This window comes from Uloborus diversus, chromosome 9 (assembly GCF_026930045.1).
Source record: "Uloborus diversus isolate 005 chromosome 9, Udiv.v.3.1, whole genome shotgun sequence".
NCBI lineage: Eukaryota > Metazoa > Arthropoda > Arachnida > Araneae > Uloboridae > Uloborus > Uloborus diversus.
This window is the reverse complement of record NC_072739.1, coordinates 33,481,236-33,504,599: the sequence shown is the minus strand read 5'-3', so window position 1 is coordinate 33,504,599 and position 23,364 is coordinate 33,481,236. Positions and strand designations below refer to the sequence as shown.

The window sequence follows — 23,364 nt, the reverse complement described above, 5'->3', positions numbered from 1 at the left end:
AAGCCTTTATAGCAACAAATTTAAATAAATCTTTCATGTCAAGATAAAATACTTCTTCTTGGGTAATGGCAACAAGTTTAAATATTATAAATCCTCTTTCGCCATGAAAGAAGGGGTTAAGTCTGAAATGCAAATTTTAACAGCCTTAAGTAAAATTTTCTTACAAATATTCAAGAAGAAATGAGAAGATATAAAGCTGAAAACACTCGTTGTCTAAATACATAAATAAAGAGCAAATTTTTTGTTCTATATGATTTTTTTTTTTTTTTTTTTTTTTTTTTTTTTTTGAGGCAAAATTAACATCGTCTGGTATATTGCATGTAGCCCTGGCTTAGGGCGGTAACTTTTCTGCTAAATTGAGTTCAAGGTTTTGAAAATTCGAATTTCACATTAACATTTTTCTCGCGTGACGTAGGAGTCAACAATTTGGGGTATGGGTATCAATAAAATTTTCAAAATAAATACTTTTTATTGCGAAAATCATTCAAAGATAAAGAACAATTAAAATATTCTGAATATTTTTTTTAAGGTTCCGGAAAACAAAATGATGTATCAAAACGAAAGCGAACACTGTAACATATTTCGCTTTGCGTATCAGTTTTTATTTGTCAACAATGAAATTCTGAAGCACTTGAATAGTTTAATACCAATGTTCTGTTACCAAATCAGAACTTCTTTGATAAGAAAAAAAAAGACTTTCAAAACGAAGGACTTTCATACGCCTTTTATCAATCTTTTGATTCCGCTACTGAGTTCGGAAATACTCTCCAAACAGATAAAACGATTCTGCCGCAGACGATAATTTTCATGCGTTTGCCGGATGTGCGACATAAAGCGATTCGAAAACCTCTGCTATTCTATCGTTTTGATTGCCAGCTGGCATTACAAGAAATGTAAAACGGAGAGGCTATTCGACCCGCATTAACTCGAGTACCGACGAAATGAAATGTACGGGAACTGTCTGACATATTTTATGCAGTCGAGTCCATCCCACCTGTTGAATCAACATTACGTAAACGCATATAAACTTAGCGATGAACCTGGTTCAATCGGAGAGTGCGGGAGACGAGAAAACCCCGATTCTCGGGAAAAACGATTCGGGATGTTGTTCTACAGGTAGGAATTTTTTTCCACCTTATTTCCATGTCTGTATTTGTTCAGATGCTTTTCGTACGAAAAAAAAGTTAGCCCTCATTAATCCGGATCCTGTTAAACCGGGCTTCGTTTAATCCGGACAGCCATTTAGATGAGCATCCTGTTTAAATAAGAGGCGAGTTAGCGCTATTGGGCCATTCCATCGTTAAGTGCCGGACAAACAGACGCTTAAATTTCATTAACCTTTTGTCATGCCTCTTAATATTTTAATTAAACAGGGTTAAACAATTTTTTAATCTTTACATTTAATTCCAAGATACTCCTGATACAGTTATTTTTAACCGACTTCAAAAAGGAGGTGGTTATCAGTTCATACCGTATATATATATATATATATATATATATATATATATATATATATATATATATATATATATATATATATATATATATATATATATATGTATGTATGTATTTGTTTTCGTTTTTGTTAGTCCACTCACATCGTCTCACTTAATGAACCGATTTTGATTATTCTTTTTTTAACGGATAAGGGATGGCTCAACTTAGATCCCATTACTTTTTTTGACCATATTTGTTCTTTAGAAAAGTTATGGGCAAAAAACAGTAAAATTCATGCAATTTCCATATTAAATGATTAAATATAAAACCCATTGTTGCAAAAGTTTGGTGCCATACAACAGTAACAGTAATAGTTTTTGTAATGATAATTTTGAATAAAGGCATCTCTGAAGCAAGCATCTAGTTTCTTCATTGTCGTTGCTCTATGGGGGAAGGGGGGGGGGGTTGGTAAACCTAACTTGGAAGCGGGGTAATGCAGTGATTAGGATCAGTGATGATATTACAATTATAATTTTGTAAATATCAGAAAATAACGTTTCAATTGATTATGCCTAATTAACCTCTAAGCAAAATTTCAAGGCACTGTATAATTTCTAAACATTTTCTTGCTAAGTATAAAGTCAAATAGCTACAGACAACAATCCATTACGGGTGACAACAAAATACCATTTGTTATGCTTACAAGAAAAAGTTTTGGTAAAAATTTAGAACAGTTGAGACAAATATGTTTAAAATATTGCGAAGTTTTACTGCAGTTGATGGTTGGAAAAAGTTGTTCATAGGACAAAAGCATTCAAAATTACGCTCTAAATTAACTTTCACAAAAAGGAAAGTGAGTGATCAGGGAAATGGAAAAAATAAAAACATGGTGCTCAAAAGCTCAAAAGCGCACGAAAATGCGATTCATCCCACAATCTAATAATGACACTATTATTTCCGCTACTTTAGTTTAATGATATTCTATTAGTTCGTGCTTTTGAAGCCATATTTTTGCATCAATAAATGATTTTGGTTCCGTATCATGGAAAAAGAAACGTACATTTAAAATATAAGTAGATATTTAATAAGTTAAATTGAAAATTCTTTAATTGAAACTATTATTTTCTGTTAAAACCAAAAATACCGGTATTTTACCTCAGCAAATGCCGGTATTACGAAATTGCAAAATTGCTCGAAATACCGGTATTCGGTATACGGGTATTTCAATCACTAATGACGGCATATTTGAGTAACGATATAAATGTTTTGTTCCTAACTTTGAATGATTTTCTGAAAAAAGTATGAACGAAGCATGGTTACACCGGATTTTACTTTTTGTTTTTGCGAAAGCTTCAAATGTTATGTTTAAAAGTATTATCGACGGTGTTTAAAGAATATTTTTGACTTTTTAGAGCAATTTTAAAATGGGTTCTGTTTTTTTTTTTTTTTTTTTCAAAATTTTTTTATTAAACAATTTTGTTACTTAAAATTCATTTTATTGACATGCGTCACGTGCGGGACATCCAAAACCAACCTCTTGTAACTTATTTATGAATTAGTTAGTATTTTTACTCTGTATTAATGTTAAAATAAATTGTAGATTTTGAGAGTAAAGGTTCCAAAGTAAAAGAAACATATCTCATTCGTTGAGAAATAATACTTCAAACCATTGAAAAAAATTATGTACTGAAAAAAATTATGTTCATGTAGATTTAAAAACTTATGCAGTTTCAGAATTTCTTACAGCTTGTTTGGGAAATTTATGATTGTGAATTTTAATAGCTATAAAAATCATTGTAAACTTTGAAAGGAAAACTATGGGGAGCACGTAACAGACAATTAAGGATTTATAATTTAACTAACAAATTTATCGCTCTGTAAACAGTATGAACTGAGGTGTAAGTTTTTTCATTGCTAACCTTTAACACTTATAGCTACATATTGTACATGCATTTTCCTATTAAAGCTTACAAATGTTTTAATAGCCATTAAAAACTCACAATCACAAATTTTACAGACAATCTGTAAGAGATTCTGAAACTGCGTAAGGTTTTAAATCTACATAAAGCTTAGAGAAATTAGTTTATACTTTTTAGCTCAGTTTAAAAACATGGACTTTAAAACTTTTTAATTTCATTAATTGTTTTCTGCTTTTTAGTATTGTGAGTCTGAAATGTTCCATTCTATTTTACATACTTCGATCAGATAATGAGTGAGACGGTTAAACTGACAATGACGGAGTTCCGTAAATATATTCAGTCGATAAAATAAGCTTAAATAACAAACTGCACCATAAATAACATTTTAACCCTAAAAAAACATTTAATCTTATTTAAATTTCAATGTACAACATAAGTTCAATGCTAGCAGAATATTTTTTATGCGGAAAATAGAGGACCCGAGAGACGTTGTTGTGTTCAAACTTTGAAAATTGAAAAGTTAAAAAATTTCAATAAACTATCAAGTGTTTGAACCGTTTTGTTGAAAAAAATAAGTAAAGAGAAAATGTTTTGAGGTGAGTGCTGTCAGAATGCGTATATTTATTACAACTTGATTTATCTAATGCCCACTGAGCAGTTGTTTTATAAACTATTTTTTTCTCCTGTACTTGATGGTTTGTTCTTTCAGCCATACTGAAAGGATAAAAAGTGTCCTCAGATATTATGTGAAAAAAACTAACTACCCATCTAGAACAAACGGGAAATCCCACTGCAACATCCCCCATATGAAAAAGAATAAAACAATCGAAAGGATATCGTTTAAAAAAATGATAAAGGTAAAAGTAGTTCTCTAAATAAGCGAAAATCACTCATCCCTTCCCCTCCCCCCCCTCCCGATGTAAAATAAACACATTATTCAACTAAAATGACTAAAAACTCTTTAAAAACAAAAAACAATTATTTGCAATTTGAAATATTTCGCCAAATAAATAAAAATTACAATAAATTACATTAACAGTTGTTGTTACTGCACCGATGCCCAACTGACTCCGGATCACATTCTTGAGTGCCCGGCCCTTATCCCACATGTTCTGCAGCTGGGTATGGTGCCACTGGCTTCAGAACTTCGAGAGGTCCTCTACAGCACAGATGCGTTGCAGCTAGCGGGCGCGGTCTTGAAGACACACGGAGCCATTTAATTGTCCATGGACACGACAAAAAAAAAAAAACAGTTGTTGTTGTTGTTGTTTTTAATCTCCCTTTGGTCTGACGGAGTCAGACCAAATCGATGAAGCCGTTGACCCTTATGAAATCTGACACTAGCAGTGGACTGTCGAATACGTCGTTCCAGTCCAATCCCAGGCAGCTCAAGATATGCTGTGGTGATGCCTGGTCTTGTTAGCATTTAGGGCAGATGGGGAACCTCTTAGCGCTTCCAGAGAAAGTGAGACTTTTCAGATGTCCACTGGCGAGGCGAGACAGAAGGGTGTTAGTCTGCCTGTCACAGGGAAGGGCAAGAGATTGTCCTGGCCTTTTGCCTTTGTACCAATTGTGAGATGGAGGTATTAACCATTTTTCTTTATTATTGGCTTTTTGCTTGGAGAACAGTTCTAGATAGGTGAGCTCCGAGGTGAAAGGTGTTGGATGGGCAGCTCACTTTTCGAACGAGGCCCTTTGCCTAAACCTCGAGCGCGTGCCGTATTAATCTGCGAGACACACGATGCAGCATCAGGATCACCTGTCAACATGTTCATGGGAGAAAAATGCAGCCACCGTTGTCCAAAGACTGGAGCACCCGAGGTTGGAGGTCTGTCTTGGCTCCATGCCTGTTAGTGTTAGCTGGGAAAGATGGTAGAATTACGGTAACCGGGTCGCGTTGGCGGCTTTTTTCAAAAACAGCCAAAGTTGGCACCTACTGCTCAACGTAAACAAAGTACTTCAATGTAAACAAAGGAAATCCACCAATAAGAATAGACCCCTAGAAAATGGGCGGAGCTATGGCTGACGCAAACTATCACCTTGGTAACGAAGAGTCTGTTAACTCTCTTTCTCTGATCGTAACCGCAAAGAAAAAAATTCTTTTTCCTCTTTTAAATGATGATAATGTAGCAAAATATACAAAGAAACATATTATTAAACCTAATTTAAGAAACCATAGAGTATACTTGAAAGAAAAAAAAAGAGTGGGGGAGTGGATATTTGGAACAGATAATTGTTAGTTTTCAAAATCATTTAATGCAAAAAAAAAAAAAAAGTAACTTAAGCTGTTTTTGGCTAGCGTGCACATTTTATTCGAGCAGAATACATTACTAGCAATGAGCGAAATGAGCAAAAAGCAAACGAAACATTAATGTAACACTAACAGTGTATTAAAATTTTTTAAAAAATGCTAAATAAATTAAAAATACTACAAAATGACGTTAAACCTCTGTTAAAATGTAAAATAACATTCTAATTAAATGATTCAACAACTCCATTAAAGTTTAAATTCCTCTACCAAAACAAATTGAAACAAATTCTAAGGAACAAAAGAATGAAAAATAAATTCTAACAAAATTTTACAACATTCAAAGTTGGATCGAAAACGACATTAAAGCATAAAATAAATCGTCAAGTAAACAGAAAACGTCATTAAGCACAGTTAAAGTGTAACAGTAAAACGAAAAAAATCTATAAAGAGAAATTAAACTAAACAAAAAGTTCCAGTCACAGAACGTTATCATAACTGCAAATTTTAATTTTACCTTACTGAATAATTACAATAATTAATAAATTTTAAATTAAAGATGGAACAATGAAACATGAAGGAAAGTACTTACGGCAAGCAAAATCTAAAACAAAAGTATCCAAAAGATATGAATGACTAATTTTTAAATCAACAACTTAAAATAGTTAAGAGTGAAAAACATTCCACAATGTAAAATTTCATAAAATGTTTCGACGATCTAAAAATTGAAAAGATAGTTTACGTTGCCAATTTTCAGAAAAAAATCAACTTTCAGAAATTAAAAAATATAATTCTATAGAATTAAAAAAAAAAAGTTTATCATACAAATCAATTACAGTTTTGTGTATCGCCGATTGGCCAAACGAATAGCGAATCAGCTTTGTTGTAGGGTTGTTAATATTGCTCTGTCGCCAATTAAGGTAGCGGGTTGCCAGAATCAAACATTTATCGCCTCGACCCGGTTACCGTAATTCTACCGGAAAGATGGTAAGATGGAGTGCCTTCACGCCTTGGGTAACCCTACCAGAAGTATATACTCCCGACGTACTTCAGCCACTTCTCCCAGTGACACCCCCTTGCCACGATGAGGCCACTAACAGGACTTAAGGGGGTAGACATTAACAGTAGCTTTAAAAAGTAAACAAATGATCACGCAACTCTATTGTTTATAGCCTAAGTCGCCAAGCCACCACGTTACTGTAATCCAACCAATCAGTGAGAGAAGCCAACTCCGACCGATTAGCGGTCCGATCTTTTGAAGGAAAAACATTTAAACTTCATATATTGCCTAATTTGTTCTTTCCACCAAAGGTAAAGATCTTCCAATGCACTGATCTTTTGTGTACAGACCAACTTTGCTGTAATTTATCTGGACGAGAATAAAATTTGTTTCGTCTTTAAATTCCATCATCTTTTCCTTTAATAATGTACTGATTAGTTAGATAATTCTTAAAGTATTCTTGACATTGGTGCCAAAACTCAGATGGATTTCAGCCGAGAAACAAAAGTTGCTAGGTACGGTACTTTCTGATCATTTGATTACGAAAACCTAAAGCAGCGATTCGGTCACTTTGTTCAACTACGACGACAGAACACACGTTTTGCGTGAACCTTCCAGTACTTTACTTTAAAATATATCTCGGGACCTAAAACCGTTGCTTTCAAGAAATGAAAGCTTCATTCTCTCTCTACGTTTTATCTTTTCTCAATTGACATATCACAGTAGGAAATTTCATTACAAAAAGCAGAGCTGGCTTTCTTATTGTCCTTTGGCAACGGCAACGTGTTAATTTTTATTTCAGTTCTCGCTCAACAATAGGTTAAAATAAATATTAATCATTTCAGAGATATAACCATCCAATGTTTAGATTAATTGATTAATTAACAAAAACGTTTCCGATTCGATCCATCGCGCTTCGAAACCATGCTTACCAAAACTTAATTGCACAAAAAAAAATTGATCAAAATCGGTCCAGCCGTTTAAAAGCCTGATGGTGACAAACGTCCGCACAGAAAATTTCTATATATTAAGATATGAAAAAAATATCATACATTTATTTCTCTGCAAATGAACTGGAAACACATATATGATTACAAAAATATACTCGAGATGAGCTAAGCAGAAATGAATACATATAGCTATTAAAAGTTGCACTTCTACCTAACATTTTATTTACAACTAGTACCCGCACGGCTTTGTCCGTAGTAGAAAATTAAAAGGTCATTTGGTTCGCCTGTATATTTACAAATAATGGATGATGAATTTCTCGCCAATTTGCTATATTCATTTGCTTGCACATGTTACGGTTCCATGTTATGATAATTCCGTAATTTATTCGTCCACGTTGTGATAATTTGCTCGGTAAAGTTTCTTAAAACTGGAATATAAAAAGAAAAAAATCGAATTTTTGAAAAATCGTTTCGAGGTGCACACCCCCATGCTACAAACTAATTTTGTAGAAAATTTCATGAAAATCAGCCAAAGGGTCTAGGCGCTATGCGCGTCACAGAGAGCCTGACAGATATCTAGACAGAGATTCAAACATCCAGACAGACTTTCAGCTTTATTATTAGTAAAGATTTCCAGTACTTACATTGAACGTGTACCAGAATCTTGAAATATCCCATTCATATACAAATTGCTATAATTATGTATATTGCTTTAAACATTTTATGCGCATTTGAATAAAAACATTGACTCAATGATCGTGATTAACAATGTAACAGTTTTCGCAATTCCGTTGGCGCGAAAATATACTGTCGGTCATTGGTTATTAATGGTTTAATTTTTCAACCTACGTTATATAAAGCATTTCTCCTCAAAATAAGCGGGAAACAACACTATAATTTAAATGATATAAGGCTCTGCTGCAGAACGTCAAGTGACAATCTACCACAAACTTGCTCCATGTTGGAGGCTGAAACAGCAACCTTAAACATTCTCTATTTGACGGCTGCTTCTATGATTTTATTCTTTTACTGTATTTTTGCTTTTTTTTATTATTATTATTTCTAATGGAGCCGCGTTTGACCCCTCAACCTTTGGCCGACCTAGTTTCTCGAAATGACACGATATGACATCCAATCCTCCTTATGCCACCATTAAGACCGGGGCTGTCAGTGGCACAGATGATGCCCTGTTTCCACCAGATGGAGTAACATGGGCTCGCTTTGATGTGAAACAACACTAGAGATTTAATTTTGCCGAAGGCATTTAAAGCCAAACGAATACTTAAGGATCTTTTACATGAAACATGATTATACGGCATAGCGTTGACGATTTTCTGCATCTTGAAAACCCACTGACTGGCCACCACGGGTCAGAACCCGGGACCAGGACGTAGAAGACCAACGCCTTGACACCACACCACCCAGCCGACCTTTCTACTGAATTATTTCCTGTTACCTCTCTTCCTGCTTAGTCTTAAATTTTGCGTATTATGTAGTATTATTTTATTACTTCGCATTATTTCGGTTTAATTCTCTTCTAGGAATCCCCGTGAGGTACTCCATGACATGGTGGAGTTTCCTCGGCATTTTCAACGTGTATGCCATGCGGGTAAACCTGAGCGTTGCTATGGTTGCCATGGTGAGGAAGACATTCCATCCTGATTTTCCACCAGAAGGAGGGCCAGAAGTCGCCTGCCTCAATCTTCTCGAGTCACGACAAAGTACAAACTATTCCAATGTTATGCTATCGTCTGTAAGTAGAAGACAATTAAATCGTACTAGCACTTCCGCAGAAGTATTTCAGTTGCTTAGAGCAAAATTTGAAGCAAACGCAATGTAAACGAAAGGGATTTATCTATTTCTTTCCCAGCACACATTGGAAACACGTTTGGAACATTTAATTCAGAAAAGTGCTCCAGTTGCCTGAATGTGCACTAAAATGTGTTCTGAATGGACTCCGTCAAACAGGAAAAAAAATCACTGAAATAAACTTCGAATCTGTTTCAAATATGTCTTGCTGAGGAGATCCGTTTAGTTTAAAATCAGGAGCACATTTGAGAACAGACTGGGGGTTTGTTTGAGAACAAACTAAGAACGCATTTGAGAACAGTTTAGGAGAACAGTTTGGACACACTTGTGAAATCATCGATTCCCTTCGTACAAATATAATTCCAGCAACTTTATTGCTTACTAGTCAATAGAATTTCTTAATATCATAGTACTGCAAATTTTACTGCAATAAATCACTGCCAGCTGGCCAGCTGGAATTGCATTTAAAAGGACGGCCTTTCCTTGCCGATTAGAGTGATGGCCATGACTAGGCTTGCCAGATTTCTGAAATGTTCAACCGGGACACCGGAGTACTACCCCGCCAGCGTAGCGAGTAGTCAAAAGAGTACACGCACCTGGTTGTTTTTACAGTATCTTAGAGGGTAGTTCATTCTCAATGCGATGAATAAATGGTTACTAATAATGAGCCTAAACCAGGGGTACTAAATAATACCTGACAAAGCAGATACATTTAAAAAAATTATTTTCTATAATATTTATAAGTTACTTTAGTAATTATTTTTAAGTTACTTTAGTAAGAGGAAAACTTTTGAATGTGGAATAAACTTTAATAATATTTACATGTTCTTTGTATTGGCCAGGACTTTTTAGAAAGTCTTTTTTTGTTTTTAATCTTGCTATAAAAATCTTTCCAAGCAAATCCAATGCTAATTTTGTAGATTAATGTTACGAATCAGAATGATTAATGTTACGTTAATCCTCAGAGCCGGATTAATGTAAGTCACATAATCACTACTTTTCAGGAGGTAGGGAAAACATTTGTCTGACGAATGCAAAGGATAAGAAGCGCGTTCTTTCAACACTGGCAAATAATTACAGAGGATATTTTTTTTTTTTTTTCAATCACGATTGCTTATTGTTCTCATTTGACAGTCCTTGACGTTGTGGTTCCTTTCTCAGCTTGGACCAGCAGCACCACCGCCCACCGGCGGCGGCACAGCTGCACTGGTCCTGAGCACTGTCCCCCGGAATCCACTTCTGCTGGGTGGTGGCGTCCCTGTCCTACACACACATGCTCATACTCATTCGCCTACACGCGCGCGCCTTTACACACATACACAGGCCTACGTGCACACACTTAAGCCTGCCCACACATAACCACCCAGGAGGAGCGACATGCTTGGGGGGGGGAGCCATTTCTAAAAACAACAACTCTAATGAGTAATGTCTTGTCGCAATTCGTGATTGCGAAAAACATAATTTGAATTCAAAGTTTCAGAATTCAAATTAGAGTTGATTGGAGGAAGAGGGTCACAGGTTTTTTTTTTTTTTTTAGAATTACGTTTGCCTGAGTCGATGTGGACTAGGATTTCACATACAACGCAGTAATTAACAGAAAGCCACAATTTTTTGAACTTACGTCAGTCTGATTCTAAGGTACAGAAATGGCAGTTATTATTTTTAATAATCCTTCACAGTAAATCATTTTTAGACTTTTTTGGTCATCTGTAATCAGATTTATCTTTTTTTGGGGAGGTGAAATAAATCGGCCAGGACACCGGGATTTGGTCTGTAAACCGAGACTGTCCCGGTCAAACCGGGACGTCTGGCAAGCCTAGACCCACCGGCGGTTGGCAACTGCCTCGCGAGATTGTAGTAAAAGTAACAGCAAAAACTGCTGATATAATCAAAAGAGTGTGCCGTAAGTGCTGTAAAAAGTGTATCACAAAGTGTTCTAAAAGAAGGGACATGTGTCAGTCTTGAAAAAAAGTTCTCAAAAGCGTTCCCAAAAGTGTTGAAAAGAAAAAAAAAATGTGCAGAGTCAAATAAGTTTTCTGAAAAGAAATTTCAGAAGTATTTTGAAAATCGCTCCAAAAAGTGGGCTTCAAAGTGCTGCTATATTTATAAAGCTTTGAAATTATGAGGGTACACATTTAAATAAAAGCAGTGTTCAACAATGACAGTGATCAACAATGAATTTTCAATTAATGGCACATCTACATTTAAGCATGAGATTAGTAAAAACAGCTATAATTCAAGTTTTAAATACCTTGGAACATTGGAAAAAAATTATCTGATGCAGAAAAATCAGGAATTTGTATTTACATTTTATTTTAATATGCGCGATTATTTTTTTCGTCCTCATATTAAAGGAATTAGGCAAAAATGTAGATTAAAATTGAAATAAACACATAATTAATGGTGAATTAATTAATTTGATCGATACTGAGGTCACATACCAAATTTCAAAAGAATCCGATAATTGAGTTTCAAGATAAATTCAGTTTAAAGATTTCGTTGCATACATAGATACGTACAGGTGAAGCTAGTAAAAGCGTGCTAAAAATGTGATAATTGTCACAAGTGTGGCAATATACTTTGTTTCTATGTACTGTTTCCTTTTATTCCAACTGTCACTATATGCAGTCTTTGCCCCGAAATAGTTAAGCACTTGAGTCATTATTTGTGCCAGTTAGGCTAACATTTTGAGGTGCGCTGCTTAACTTTTCCGACTGTACCGTGTAGTTTAGTGTGAAGTCCGACTTCCACAGTGCACACATACCATAAGGATTCGTTTATAGGGTAGGCAGTCATTCACAACACAACAACACATTCACACAAAGAAAGGACGAGCAAAAAAAGAAAAATTACAACCATGCCAGAGCCGGGATTCGAACCCAGGACCTCCCCATCGCAATCAGACTGCTCTGACCACTTGACAAGTTCGGCATTTGAATCACTTGATTAACAAAAAAAAAAAAAATGAATAAAATCAAACACTGTTTATGAAATTTGCAACCACGCAATCACTTAGCCGAACGCTGACTTCCTTGAGGAATTACAATAGCAGATAAGGTTAGCCGTGTTTTGAAAAGTTTTAATGTATACCAGAAAGCGCGCAAAACTGAAAGTTTTCAGACTATTTTGCTTTTCTTCCAGACATCTGTTCATGGCGAATTCGACTGGGACTCTGACACTCAAGGACTGATTTTGGGCTCTTTTTTCTACGGCTATGTTATTACGCAAATACCCGGTGGCATCGCTGCTGAAAAGTGGGGCGCAAAGTGGTTGTTCGGAATAGGGGTTCTCATCACTTCCATCTTCACTCTGCTCACTCCTCTGGCAGCTCGGTGGAATGTCTACGCACTCATTGCCGCGAGAGTCATCGAGGGGCTTGGAGAGGTACGTCATGTTATGCATCTCACACAGGGCCGTAACCAGAAAATAATTTCGAGGAAGGTTAAAAAAGTTTCATGTGGATCTTTCCGCTATTTCTGCTAATGTTCAATTCGTCGGGTTATCTACTCTTATTATACATATGAAAGACATTTGAGTTTTGGAACAATATCTTTTGGGAATTTTTAAATATAAACGAACATTTAAGTGTCAAATCGAACTTTTCGGGGGGGGGGGAGGTTGAACCCTAAGACCCCCCCTCCCCTTGTATACGACCCTGATTCAATTAGAAGTTGATTGTGGAAAGTTACTCTGATCTACGGTGATTCAGATCACAACACTTCAGCAAATGTATCGCGAATCCTTCTGACTGCAACAGTTCAGCAGATTGATCTACGGTCATTCAGATCCCAATTTTTCAGCAAATCGATCGCCGGTTATTCAGATCTCAACACTCAGCAAAGTGATCGCTAGACACTCTGATTACCACAGTTCAGCAGATTGATCACCAATTAGTCAGATCACTCCACTTCAGCAGAGTGATCATAGGCGGATTTACGGGGGTGCCAGGGGGTGCGCCGCACACCCAAAATTTTTGGTTGAGTTTTGAAAAAAAAATTAGTTTAGTATATTTCACTCAGAAACGTAGTTGGGGTAAAAAAAAATCATAGCTGCTATACTAGTAAATTTACTTGAATCCAGTGTATCACCACACGTCGCTAGTGCAAGAAAAACCATAACTGTGCTCATATTAAGAATTAAAGTAATTTTATCCATTTGGAAAAAAAAAACTAATAAATAATTTCATGCAAATAAAGAAACTTCTCAAACAATTTATTGTTCAGTGCTGTGTTATTGTATAGAATAATTGCATGTTCTGTAATTGGGTATTTATTCGTATATCAATAAATTCTTCTATTTTGAAACAACAATGGCTAATAAAGTCCAAAAAAAAACAAAAAAAAAACACATGGCTATTGCAAGAAACTTTATTAATAAAATCTACACCGAAATCAACTGAAAACCAACAATTTTAAGGTAAATAATCAAAATTTTTTGAAGGAAGACTTCCGGACATTTTGCTGCAGTTGTGCATCCAAGGGGAAGGGGCACAAGACTGGTGACCCTCCCCACAAAATGTTGAGTAGATGTTTTTAAAAGAACATTCTTTATTATTGAAGAGAAGAAAAGATCTCATTTTGGGAAAACGAAGTTATTTTACGAAAAAAAAAAGAATGTTGGGGAAAAAAATCTTAATTTCTCTTTCAAAAAGAAAAGTTATTATAGAGTACCTCAAATTTCGTTTCTTGGGCTTAACTTTCGCAAAATTTCCAAGGAAGATCTTCTAATCACCTAAATACATCGAAAATCGTTTAAAATTGCGTTTTTGGAGCTTCAGTTTTGAAAAACTGCAGTGTCCCTAACGTTACCAAATATGGTCTTACACTCATGTGTTTAAGACTTTAATTTTGGAAAATATTCGAACAAGGCCCTCTGACCCCCCTTTCTCTATTACCATCAAAGAGTGTTAATATTTTGGTTTTGAAAACTACTATTTCGAAATATTTAAGAGGGAGAATCCTTTTTTTTTTATTTTTAATACCATGGATTATTGCAAAAGAACTTCATTTTTAGGACTTCAATTTCGAAAATTTTCCAGGGGTGAGCTCCAGAACACCCCGTCCGGTAACAGCATCAAAAATTGTCCTCCGTAGTATTTTTGGAACTTCAATTATGAAAAGTTAAAGAGGTATCATGGGGGAGGGGAGGGGTTTACCTTTCTTGCCTCTAAAATATCACCAAGAACTGTAAAACTGCGTTTTCAAAACTACTATTTCAAATTTTTTCTGGGGCGTGAATCTTATTCCAACCAGTAACTAAATTCACCCATTGCTTCTAATATCGACTTTCGTTTAAGACTTTTTCTGCAGTTTGAAATGTTAAGAATTGCTCATCCCCTAATCTTACGAAATATGGTTTACATCGCATTTTTTAGACTTAAAAGTGTGTCCCGCCCTAAAATTATTTTCTGATTTCGCCACTGCCTTGTTATTCCGGGAATACCCCCCCCCTCCTCAGATCCCTGTTGTTGTTGCACCCCCAAATATTTCGGCCTAAATCCGTCTATGACAGTGATTGCCGGTCACTCTGATTACAACACTTCAATAGACTGATTCACGATTCTTCGGATAACAAGAGTTCTGATGACTGATATTTGGTCACTCTGATCACAACAATTCAGGAGATCGAATACCGTTCGATCAAAGCAGTTCAGTAGATATCGGTTGAGAAAAGTACTGAGTTTCATAACTACAATCTGGGCAATCATGAAAGTGATCTTTTAGATTGATATCCGATTTTTTTTTTTTTTTTTTTTTTTTTGCACAATATGGCTATTTCAATTCAATTACGAGTTTTGACAAAAAAAAAAAAAAAAAGTGGTTGCACAGGGTGATTCTTTGAAAAAGATAAAGCACCAATGACAAAATTTATTTTTTGAGCTTGTTAGCTGATACCAATTCCAGATAAATCCCATCTATAAGCCGAGAAAAATAATTCTATTAATAAATGTTGTTCAGTACTTTACCAATTAGTTTCGCTTTTAATCGGGCTGATGGCATTGCTTTTGATTTATAACTACTGTATTTCGTTTATTGAGTTTTTGAAAAGACTAAATTTTCTTATGAAGTGACTTATTTTAAACCAAATTTCATAAAATTCACTTAGTTGTAAATGTTTTTAGAATTGATGACTTTATTTCCTAGGGAGTGACATATCCCGCCATGAATTCCCTACTAGGTCGCTGGGCACCCAAGTACGAGCGGAGTCGTCTCGCTACCCTAGTCTACAGTGGCGGACCTATTGGGACTGTAGTTGCCCTCTCTCTTTCAGGATACCTTAGTTCCTCTACTTTCTTAGGCGGTTGGCCTTCTGTCTTTTATGTTTTTGGTGAGTTTATTTACTACTTCGAAAATTTCTGGTAGAATTAGGTTTTTTGACTTCGAAAATGGACTCGGGGTTGAAAGTGTATTGGATTTTAGTGATTTTAATGGGCTTATCGCTATGTGAAGTCAGGGTTAGTTGCGCAGAAATATAGCTGAGGTTTAAAAAAACGTGCTGATGTGAGTAACTCATTGATAAAAATGCAATGAATTTCTAGCGATTTTCTCAATTTCGATTTTATGACAGGTGCCCTTGGATGCGTGTGGTTTTTCTTCTGGATCTTCTTTATATACGAAAGCCCAGATCAACATCCTCGCATATCAAAGGCAGAACTGAACTACATTCGACGAGGACAGGACAGACAGGAAGGTGTGGTGAGTTTTTAAAAAACGAAGTTACAACAATCAAAGCATAAAAGAACGGATCCATACATTGTAAAAAAAAAATTCTTAGTCGTTACCGGAAAATAATGGGCAGCTAATGCGCTTAAATTCTCAGTAACATATCTGGCAAAAAAGGAAAGTTGCCCGCTAAAAGTCAGTAATCTTTCTGAAGTAAATCTAAAATCGCTCTGTAAAATTCCGAAACCTTCCCTCTTAAAGCCAACTTGAGATTCTAACAAAGCTATAGTTCAGAGACTGCTTTTTGCTCTCGTTTCGAGCTCAGTCGATATGGACAAGGCGTAATTGAGCTTCGAAAAAACTGAATATATTTTGAAACTGGTAGCTATAAGCAGTTATTTTTTGAGTGAAAAGTCTGTATTCATGTAACTTGTAAACTTGAGAATGTTCTCACAAAAGTACATTTCACAAGAAACTGGAGGAAACCTGTGAAACCCCGGAACTTTACCCTGAAATAATCGGTGACGTTTCGGAAATTGTTTACAGTCTCGCTACTCCAGACTGTAGTCTAAGATGTAGACCCATCTTAGAGCCAAATTTATCTTCTTTAGGCTATTATTTCTCATGCATATGGAATGGAATGTGAAAGTTTTAACTGAATTATAAAATAAGGGTGAGAAAATTTAAATGTGAATAAGAAATTTTGAGAATTTTGAAACATTTTCTTTCTCAATTTATTTTACGACAAGGCATTGATTACTGGGGTACGTAAATGTTTCACAACCGTAAAGCTTTTCACCTCTTTTTTTTTTTTTTTTAAGTCACTAACAAAAGATTCTGAAAGTGTATGTTAAGCGATATTCACTTATCTCTTTAGCAATTAGCGTTGTTTTAAAAGTTGACACTAAGTAATACGACAAAGATGGCAAATCTGTCAGCCATACTGCTTCGTTGCAAAGCGCTCTTTTTGTCACTTAGTATTTCACGTATCTTATAGTTTCGAACAGTTGTCCTTTTTTTTTTTTTTTTGAGGTGCAACGATTGCAAGAACTTAATTTTTCTTAGAATTATAGTCAAATTCAGAATTTAGTTTCAAATAATAGATTAGTTTCGCCGTTAACAAGAGCAGGTACAATTTTTTCTTCTTACGTCTGTAAAATTCATGACATCAAAATGGCACTCAAAACATTATTCGGACGAATAAAAAATAAAATCAATATCCTTTAAACAAAATTTCAAAAAGTGTTGCTTCCGAGTTTTGGTTTGCAAGAAACTTCTTTTCCAGGGTAGAAAAATTGTTGTGCTTTCGACGGCTAGCAATAATTAGAAAATATGCTTATCGTAATCACTGCTTACAGTCGGAAGTTCTAAAAATTTTTTGTAATGCAAAAAAATGCCCCTTGTTAAACCAAAATTCCTGTGTGCATTATTTTTAAATGCATGGTTTTCAAGTACATTTATCTTTTTTAAACATCATTTATACTTACAAGTGAAGTTTTGTTTCAAAGTTTTAGAATAGTTTTGATTTGTAATACTGAAACTTTTATCTTAACTACTAAAGATAATACCGATTGATTGCCTTTTGGAAAACTAATTCTTACAACCATTTTCCTTACTATATTCAATTTAAATTTTCATGCCTTTTCCAGGTGATGCACCAGAAAAAAAATTACGTAAGGCATCGTTTATACGTGTTTTAGTGGACTGACGTGAAACGACGTAGAAATGAAAGTGACGTATAATCGAAGCGTTAATAAATCACTTTGATTTTTGCAATTTAACCCTGCTAATTCAAATTTTGCATAAATACAATAGTTGTAAGGATCAACTAAAGTGGTTTAAGTAACTAATATAAACTACTCTGCAATAGTTTTATACTAAAGACATTAATTTCTGTTTTAAGTCAAATATTTATGTGAAACAAATTATTTAATTATTGTACTATATCTTAGATACTTATTATATTTAACATGTCTAGACTTATAAATGTAATTATATTACACTAATGTGCTCAAGTAGGAATTTAATTTGAAAAATATTTAATAATCGTCTGACGTGCTGATTGTCTAAGTGATATGATTATTCGCAACTCCAGAGCTCAAATACGCTACCTTACAGTGAATAACAATACTAATGAAAAAGGTAAAACATTCCGTTTAACGTGTTTTCTTTAGGGTAAATTACTGGCTTCAGACAGTTTATGGTGTAATGTAATTTCAGAGGAATAGAAATGAAGGCTTTTCACAAACACGATAAAAAATTACTGTCATTCATTAAACTTCAAACCAAGATATAAGTTACGGCATTTCTTTGTTTTACCTTTTCATCCGCCATTAGAAAATGGCTGCAGCGCCCCCTTTAGTTTATTGGAGTTGCGAATAGAATTATCAAATGAATTAAGTAAACATTTTGTCACTAGTGCTTTGACGAACAAAATAAACTTTTTGCCTTTATTTTTCCTACTATACCTGAGAAAGGGAATGTGTGAAAGGGGTATGGAATATAATTCCTCAATAGAAAGCTAGAAGGGCGGAATTTTTTTGAATTTAAGGGAGGGGAAAACGACGTATAACCGATATTTCAAGAGGTATACACGATGCACTTTTGGATTAAAATTAATAGGAATTTTTCGGGTTCTTAAGAAAACGACGTATAAATGTAAAGGACACATAAATGAAAGACGTATATACAATGTACTTTAGTATTTAAATGAATAGGAATTATTCGGGTCTTTAAGAAAACGACGTATCAATGTAAAAGACGTATAAACGGTATGTCATGATGTATAAACGATTCACTTTTGCATTAAAATGAAAGGAGTTATTCTGGTCTTTAAGAAAACGACTTATAAAAGACGTAGAAATGAGAGACGTATAATCGATAGTTAACGACGTACAAACGATGCACTTTTGTATTAAAATGAATAGAAATCATTCGGAACTTTAAGAAAACTACGTGCAAATCTAAAAGACGTATAAATGAAGAAGTATAAACTATGTTTTACTGCATTTGTGTACTTATCAGTTCATATTTCCTATCACTGAGATTGATTTTCGGTTTACAGAGAGCGCCAGTGCCATGGAGAGCCATCTTGACCTCAGGATCTTTATGGGCCCTAGTTGTCACACATTTTGGAAACAACTGGGGCTTTTACACCCTTCTCACAGAGCTTCCTACATACCTCTCGAATATTTTGCATTTTGATCTCAAACAGGTAAGTATCTGGGTTGATTCCACAGTCATGTATGGAACACTTACACTACTCAACATCAAAAATGCATCCGCTCAAAAATAACTATTTCCGAAATATTTTGCCTCGCTAAACACGAAAATTACCATAAAAGTTGAGATTAGCTCTAGTTTTCAAGATTACAGAGTCAACTAGGGTAGTGAAATCTCACTAATGTTCTTTTTCCCTGGCAGATAGAAGCACCCCCCCCCCCCCCCATGGGATTGACTGTCTTCTAAATTTCGACTCTTCGTTTGGATAGAAAATATCACTCCATAAAATTGAAATGGACTTCAAGAAATTTAAATTCTAGGAAGAAAAATGCGAAAAATGAGCCTCTAGAAGAGTCATCTATTTTTTGCTTCCACCCATGCTCATTCCTCTGCGAACAATGAATAACTTTGTGGAAGCTGTGAACAAAAATGGTTTTCTCATACCTTAGAGGGAAATTTGCAAAATGTATTGTAGCTAAGGTAAATGAGAAAAATTTTAAGATGACTTCAAATACGCGCAATTGTGAAAATCACTGTTTTTGAAAAAAAAAAAAAAAAAAAATGAAAGGAAAGGGGGGGAAAAAACTTAGGAAGATTTTAAAGGGTGCATTATAAGTATTTCTAAGCAGCAGAGAAAATGAGAACTATAAACAGTTGGTCAAAAAATCCTTATGGGAGTTCTGTGACCATTAATGAATGATAGTATGTCTATGAAACTCTATTTTGTTCACTTGCTCCAGAATATTTTGCTTAAAAACTTTGAAGCCTGAGCGATAAGCATGAGGAAAGGTATCTTTACAATCCAAGATATCTTTACAGTGGGGCGCAGACGTCAGGGTCATTGAGCTGAGTTAATGCTCACCAAATGCTGCTGAACTATTGCAAGAGATGTTTCTTCTTTAACGTAAAAAAAGAAATCGTAAATGAAGCGTTTACAATGGTAGGCCAAAAGCAACCACTGCTTTTGGAAAAAGAAACATTGTTTAATAAAACAAGACCTGTTTGATAACACAGGAAGTTTTTTTCTTTTTAACCTTACCTTCAAATCAAGTGTGGTTGTTGTGCATCTTTCTTCAGTGGGATTTTGTGCATCTTGAAAACAAGAGCTAATAAAACGAAATCTCTACCCTATTCGTTTTTCTCGACCCAAAATTAGTAAGAATTTACTATTTAAAAACTAGGACGCAGACAAAAAGTTTTTTTTTTTGCTTAGTGTTAGATTACTTTTTAACTATCATTTATACAACGTGTCTCCCTTTTATGTGCACGACCTCTATTTTCTCCCTCGGTAGTCCTATGTGCAATGTGCATAACTTTCAATTGCAAAAATGGTCAAAGTAAGGTGCACAGTTAAGATATTGAAAGTTTGAAGCAAAAAACAAGTGAAAAAAATTGAATCTAACTTTTTATATTACTTTCAGATCCCTGAAATTACATTTAGAAAAAATTTCAAGTATAGAAAAAACATGATAATGAAAATTGCTCTAAAAAGTAAAAAATAATTACAATTTCAGAACAAGAAGAAACAACTTTTAAACCTATTTTTTGAAATCCGGTAAATACGATGCCTAAAGCAATATGACGTAATCATAAATCAATTACAAATATAAATTTAAAAGGGCCCACACACACACAAGTTCTTCAATATCATTCGTATACATTACATTGATAACAACAAAGTTTGTATAACAGTATAAATGTTTCATTCTTCATTTTGAGTGTTTTTTTTTTTTTTTTTTTTTGAAAAATATAAACGAAAAATGGTTACCCATTATTTTACCTATCGCTTTTCGCCGACTTTAAAAATTAAGTTTAAAAGTTGTATCGATATTTTTCAAAGATATTGTTTTTACTTTCTTCTATATCTAATACTAGCTGCATTGCCCGGCTTTGCCCGGTCTACCTTGAAAAAAACCATTGTGTCAAGTGAAGTATCTTCAATAACCAGGATTAAATGAAAGAAAAAAAAAAACATCATGCAAAATTTTCTCGCCAAACAATGACGACAGATACTAAAATACTTTTAAGAAATTAAAACAAAATGAGAAAGATGGATTTAAAATGCGTAACCATGGAAACACAAAATAAAATAAGTTCAAGAATTGAAAATGAGAAAGATGGAAATAAGCAATGAATTCAAAAAGCGTTACCGTGGAAACGCAAAATAAAATGGTTAAAAACTTGAATAGAGAACAGATTTTTGAACTTCATTTAATTCGCTTGTAACTTTTTTTCTAATGGAGATAGAGGGTTGAACTTTTGACCGTAGGTCGAGTTAGATCTGGAGTAAAAAAAACAGCTCTTTCCAATGCTGTCAAAAAGAAAACTGTGGGACAATTCCTTCACTTTTTATTCATGGATTTAATGAAGAAAGTAGTGCCTAAATTTCAGCTAAGCCTAAAAAAAATCGAACTAAAAACGTAAAAAACTCCCGCCGCAATTAAGTTAGAGCATTGGAACAAATTGCGTAGAACGTGGAAAATTCTTCCCTTTCCAACAATATGTAGTATTACTATTTGCGAGTAATCTTTCTCCCCCATATTCGGGAATTTATGTGAAAATTGAGCCTAAATTGGAATAAAAAAAGAACTATTCATCGAATTGTTTTCGAACTGGTCTGCAAACTTTCTCAGGACTTAAAGGAACAAACTGTGAAAATTTCAACAAAATCGGCCGGGTAGTTCTCGAGTTTTGCGAGTTCAAACACACAGACGCTTTTTGGGGACTTCATTTTATACTATGTAGAGATATAGAAGAAAGTATTGGATTCGTGCAAATTTTCGAATTTCGAATTTTGACGGATTCGAACGTTTTGAGGTGTGCTGAGTCCATTTCGACTATTTTTGGAAAATGTCTGTCTGTTTGTGTGTGTGTGCGTATGTGTGTCCGTGTGTAAGTGTGTCACGTCTGTGTGAGACCAGTTTTTTGTGGCCGCTCTACAGGAAAAACTACCGCGTGAAATCGAACGAAATTTGATACACATATGTTCCCCTATGTGAACTTGTGCCCATTGATTTTTGGCGCGAATTCCTCCAAGGGGGGTGGAGCAATGGGACGTTTTTTGAGTTACGCGTGCTTGCTATTCCTCAGGAAGTAACTGGCGGAATCAAAAAAAATTTGGTCCATATGTTGCCATTAACAGGAACAGGTGCTGATTCAATTTTGGTATCAATAACTCAAACGGGGATTGAGCTATAGAACGTTTTTTCTCGTCAATTGTGACTGCTGTATCTCAAGAAATAATGAACGGAATGAAAGAAAAATTTATCGGCGAGTAGCTCTTAGAGGGTATAAGAGCTGATTTTATTTTGTTGTCAACAGCTAACTAGTATGTTGTGGCCATCACGAAACTTTCTTCTATATTTTTCTTTTTTTTCTTCTCTGAACCCTCCCCATGCTTGACGAGGAAGCAATATTCCCAACAAAAACAAAATTACACATGCAAAAACTTGACGACCATCCCAATGTCTGAATTATTGCAAAAGCAAAGCAAAGAGCGAAAATTGAAAGCTATTTTAAAAGCCTTGCTTGAATTAATTACAAATATTTTATTTGTTAACAAACATAAGATGGCAACAGTTAAAAATTTTAAATCATTGAGATAATATTTCCGATCATTTCCATACAATTAAAATCACGAGAAATACGCAGACGACAATCTATTACGATTTATCTTTCTTATTGTTGCATTAATAAAGCTATTTTTATTCGCAAAAAAAAAAAAAAAAAAAAAAAAAAATCAACACCTCTTGGAGCGATTGGCGTCAAAATTGAACCAAAGCCTGTTTACGTATGGATTCACATATATTCCAAATTTCAACCAGAACGTAGCATTACTTCTTGAGATAGGGTACTCACAATGGAAAAAAAGAACGGGCGATTGCGCTACCCCCTTTTTAGCTGTTGACACCAAAATAAAATCAGCTCTTATACCCACTAAGGGCTACTTGCCGATAAATTTTTCTTTCATTCCGTTCATTATTTCTTGAGATACAGCAGTCACAATTGACGACAAAAAAAACGTTCTATAGCTCAACCCCCGTTTGAGTTATTGACACCAAAATTGAATCAGCACCTGTTCCTGTTAATGGCAACATATGGACCAAATTTTGTTTGA

The 23,364-nt window shown here is 34.7% G+C and overlaps 1 protein-coding gene across 1 annotated transcript in view; it reads left to right on the top strand.

The window, feature by feature from the left end:
• Nucleotides 1-873: 873 nt before the first annotated feature.
• The window catches only part of LOC129230719 (putative inorganic phosphate cotransporter), a 32,895-nt gene continuing 10,404 nt past the window's right edge, over nt 874-23,364 (top strand). Inside the window, exons 1-6 of the mRNA XM_054865139.1 lie at nt 874-1,116; nt 9,096-9,307; nt 12,505-12,747; nt 15,507-15,690; nt 15,931-16,058; nt 19,090-19,239. Of these exons, the coding sequence (XP_054721114.1) occupies nt 1,035-1,116; nt 9,096-9,307; nt 12,505-12,747; nt 15,507-15,690; nt 15,931-16,058; nt 19,090-19,239 (999 nt within the window). The 5' untranslated portion in view covers nt 874-1,034. The remainder of the gene's footprint in view (nt 1,117-9,095; nt 9,308-12,504; nt 12,748-15,506; nt 15,691-15,930; nt 16,059-19,089; nt 19,240-23,364) is intronic.